Consider the following 3,192-nt stretch of genomic DNA (forward strand, 5'->3'; position numbering starts at 1 on the left):
AAATTTCAAAAAAAAGATCAAATTTATTTTTGTCATCAACTTAAACAGACTCATACTAACTCTGTAAACCAAATCAGCAGTTTCGCATCCATGTGAACGAAATAAAACGGTTGTTTCTTGGCATTGCGTGCTATACTATCTACCTTTGAATTCTGTGTTTTTGATACATGAATGATCTGTAAACCGTAGAAATTTTCTTTCATGATTTTGATATCTTCCAAATAATTTGCAAAAACTAGCTTTCTCAAGTATTTATTATTTTTGAGAAAATATACTATGATTAAATCAAATGTGAGGATAACCGCTTGTATATCTTGTGGGGATGCTTAGTTCTTGGCTTTGACTCTTTCAAGTGAAAATTAGGTGGACAGAATTTAGATTCTCGTTCTTGGTTCTTATGTTCTTGATAATCGTTGGTTTTGGGCTAGTTCTTTGCCGGTTCCCCTTGCTTTGGGTCTCTTCCGCCTTTGGTCGTACATCCTCTCAGTGGCGGATCTAGGATAGTTTATAGTTGGGGGCACTACTATAGAATTTGAACTAGTTGGGGTCACTATTATAAGTTAAAATATAACAGGTGTTGCATTGGTCGTTAAATAGATCTTGGTTGTTCCGCATCTAGATCCATTTAACATCGACCAACGCATTTCTACAACCAAGATCCCATAGTAGAAATTCGTCCATTGTAGATGCGGAACAATTCGTCTCGTACTTGGTTGTTCCGCATCTCCTGCGCTCCTCCATCTTATCCCTGGACTGCGGAACTTTCAATCGACTATCAATATTTAGTGGTAGCTTGTGTTGTTGTTAATAAATGTTTGGCTTTGCCCTCCTCGTGTTGGTTATCTTAATTTGTTTCTAGGGTTTGTTTCTAACAAATCGCTAGCTTAGACTCTGGAATATTAGATAGTATACGGTAGCCTGCTTTAGACTCTGGTGTTGTTTTATACAGCAATCAGCTTGGTATCTTTGTAATGCTTGTAATGTGAAAATTTTAGATGAAAAAAAATAATCAAATGTGAGAATAAAAAAGCCCTCAAAAATCAGCGGATACTTGCATATATTTCTCGTACTTCTTCTGCTTAATTCGGTATCTTTATATTCTTGCACATAATTATAATTAATGTTTAACACTACAACAATGGATTTCTTGATTACACAATCAAAATTACAATACAAGATATATTAAGAAAGAAAGAAAAAGAGGCAGAAAATTCAAAACATTATCAAATTCAAATCTTCTGACCATTGGCCTTGTGTTCCGAGTTCAAATGGCAGCAAAAACATATGTGAGTGTAAGGGATTATTCAAATCTTTTGCAATAATAATGGTAAGTGTCTCAACAACTCAGAGTTCTTGCAATAGCCAGCTTTTTTTTTAAGCCTTGGGCTTGAGTGGCTTGATGACCTCCCAAGTGAAGTCAGGGTCGTCACGTCCGAAATGACCATACGCAGCTGTTTTCTGGAACCTGAAGTTACCTCCTCTCTTCAAGTCAAGGTTAATAGCCATCATGCCCGGCCTGAAGTCAAAGGCCTCCTTGATCAACACGAGTATGTCCTTGTCTGGTATCGTCCCGGTCTTGTAAGTATCAACAAACACCGAGAGAGGCTCAGGCACACCAATAGCGTACGACACTTGGACTATACAGCGGCGTGCGAGTCCAGCAGCAACCACACTCTTTGCAGCCTGCCTAACGATGTAAGCACCACTTCTATCAACCTTGGTCGGGTCTTTCCCTGAGAAAGCACCTCCACCGTGAGCACCCCAACCACCATAAGTGTCGATGATGATCTTCCTCCCCGTGAGTCCAGCATCACCGTGAGGCCCTCCGATGACAAAACGACCAGATGGGTTTAGGTGAAAGATGGTGTTCTCATCAAGGTACTTAGCGGGAATAACCGGCTTGATCACATGCTCCTTCAAGTCAGCGGCGATCTCATCGTTGGTGACGGTTTCATCATGCTGAGTTGAGATTAAGACCGTGTGGACTCTAATGGGAATCATGGCTCCACCATCGTTCTTGTACTCGACGGTGACTTGCGTCTTACCATCAGGTCTCAACCAGGGACAGGTCTTGTTCTTCCTCACTTCAGTAAGCTTAGCACCAAGCTTGGTGGCCAAGACATGAGTCAACGGCATTAGCTCAGGCGTCTCATCGGTAGCGTAACCGAACATATGTCCCTGATCACCAGCTCCGATATCCTCAGGCTTCTTGGTTAAATGACCGTGGACTCCCTGAGCAATGTCGGGACTCTGTTGCTCGATGTTGACCAAGACGTTGCACTTGTCAGCGTCGAGGCCAACATCAGCGGAGATGAAACCGATCTCCCTGCAAGTGGATCTAACGATCTTCTCGTAGTCTACTTTAGCAGAGGTCGTGATCTCGCCGAACACCATGACCATGTTGGTCTTGGTGCATGTCTCGCAAGCGACTTTGCTTTCAGGGTCTTGTTCTAAGCAAGCGTCGAGGATGGCGTCGGAGACTTGGTCGCAGAGCTTGTCGGGATGTCCCTCGTTGACTGATTCAGATGTGAATAGGAACGTTTCCATTTCTTGAAATACAAAAAAATATATATCCAAAAAGATTAGTACAGTTTCCACCGACACGATCAAGATCTAAAAGCGAACTTAGTTATGTAAGATCTAACAACACAAACAAAAGATTAAAAATCAAGAACGTGTTATTACATGTAAGGTACCAAAACTATGTACAGATCTAAACGGAGACAGAGCAACTATTGATGAACAAGAAAACAAACCTGTTAACGAGAGGGTTCAAGATCTTGAGGAGAGAAGAGCAGAGTAACGAGGAGAAGATGAGAGATATACTGAGATAAAGAGTGAGTGGAGGAGAATAACTTGCCGTGTGACTCGGAGTTCGACTCGCTCTCTGTCTTGTCCGCTCTTCTCGTGCTAACGTCCCTTCGGTTTATATGGTTGGTGTAGATGTGATCGTGTGTTATGGGTGTATAATGTTGTAATGCTTTTACACCGTTGATATCATGTTGAGAAGATATGGACGGTGAGATGTAGCCTACTATAATCTCTCACCAACCTCGTTGGTGTGGGTGTGGTTGGTGAGAGGGGCACCCGTCATGACACGACCCGACCCGTTATCGACACTGTAACTGGATTATATAGTATAACTCCGACCCGGATCCTTTAGATTTTTCTAACACAAAACAAACCTGTAAG

At 42.1% G+C, this 3,192-nt stretch overlaps 1 protein-coding gene across 1 annotated transcript; it reads right to left on the bottom strand.

The window, feature by feature from the left end:
- Positions 1-1,117: 1,117 nt before the first annotated feature.
- Positions 1,118-2,992, bottom strand: LOC106437889 (S-adenosylmethionine synthase 3). Its single transcript, XM_048775684.1, has 2 exons — positions 2,757-2,992; positions 1,118-2,549 (listed from the first exon to the last, which is right to left on the bottom strand). The coding sequence occupies exon 2, from the start codon at positions 2,545-2,547 to the stop codon at positions 1,375-1,377; it is 1,173 nt and encodes a 390-aa protein (XP_048631641.1). The 5' UTR covers positions 2,548-2,549; positions 2,757-2,992; the 3' UTR covers positions 1,118-1,374.
- Positions 2,993-3,192: the final 200 nt, after the last annotated feature.

Source organism: Brassica napus, chromosome A3, assembly GCF_020379485.1.
Source record: "Brassica napus cultivar Da-Ae chromosome A3, Da-Ae, whole genome shotgun sequence".
Taxonomy (NCBI): domain Eukaryota; kingdom Viridiplantae; phylum Streptophyta; class Magnoliopsida; order Brassicales; family Brassicaceae; genus Brassica; species Brassica napus.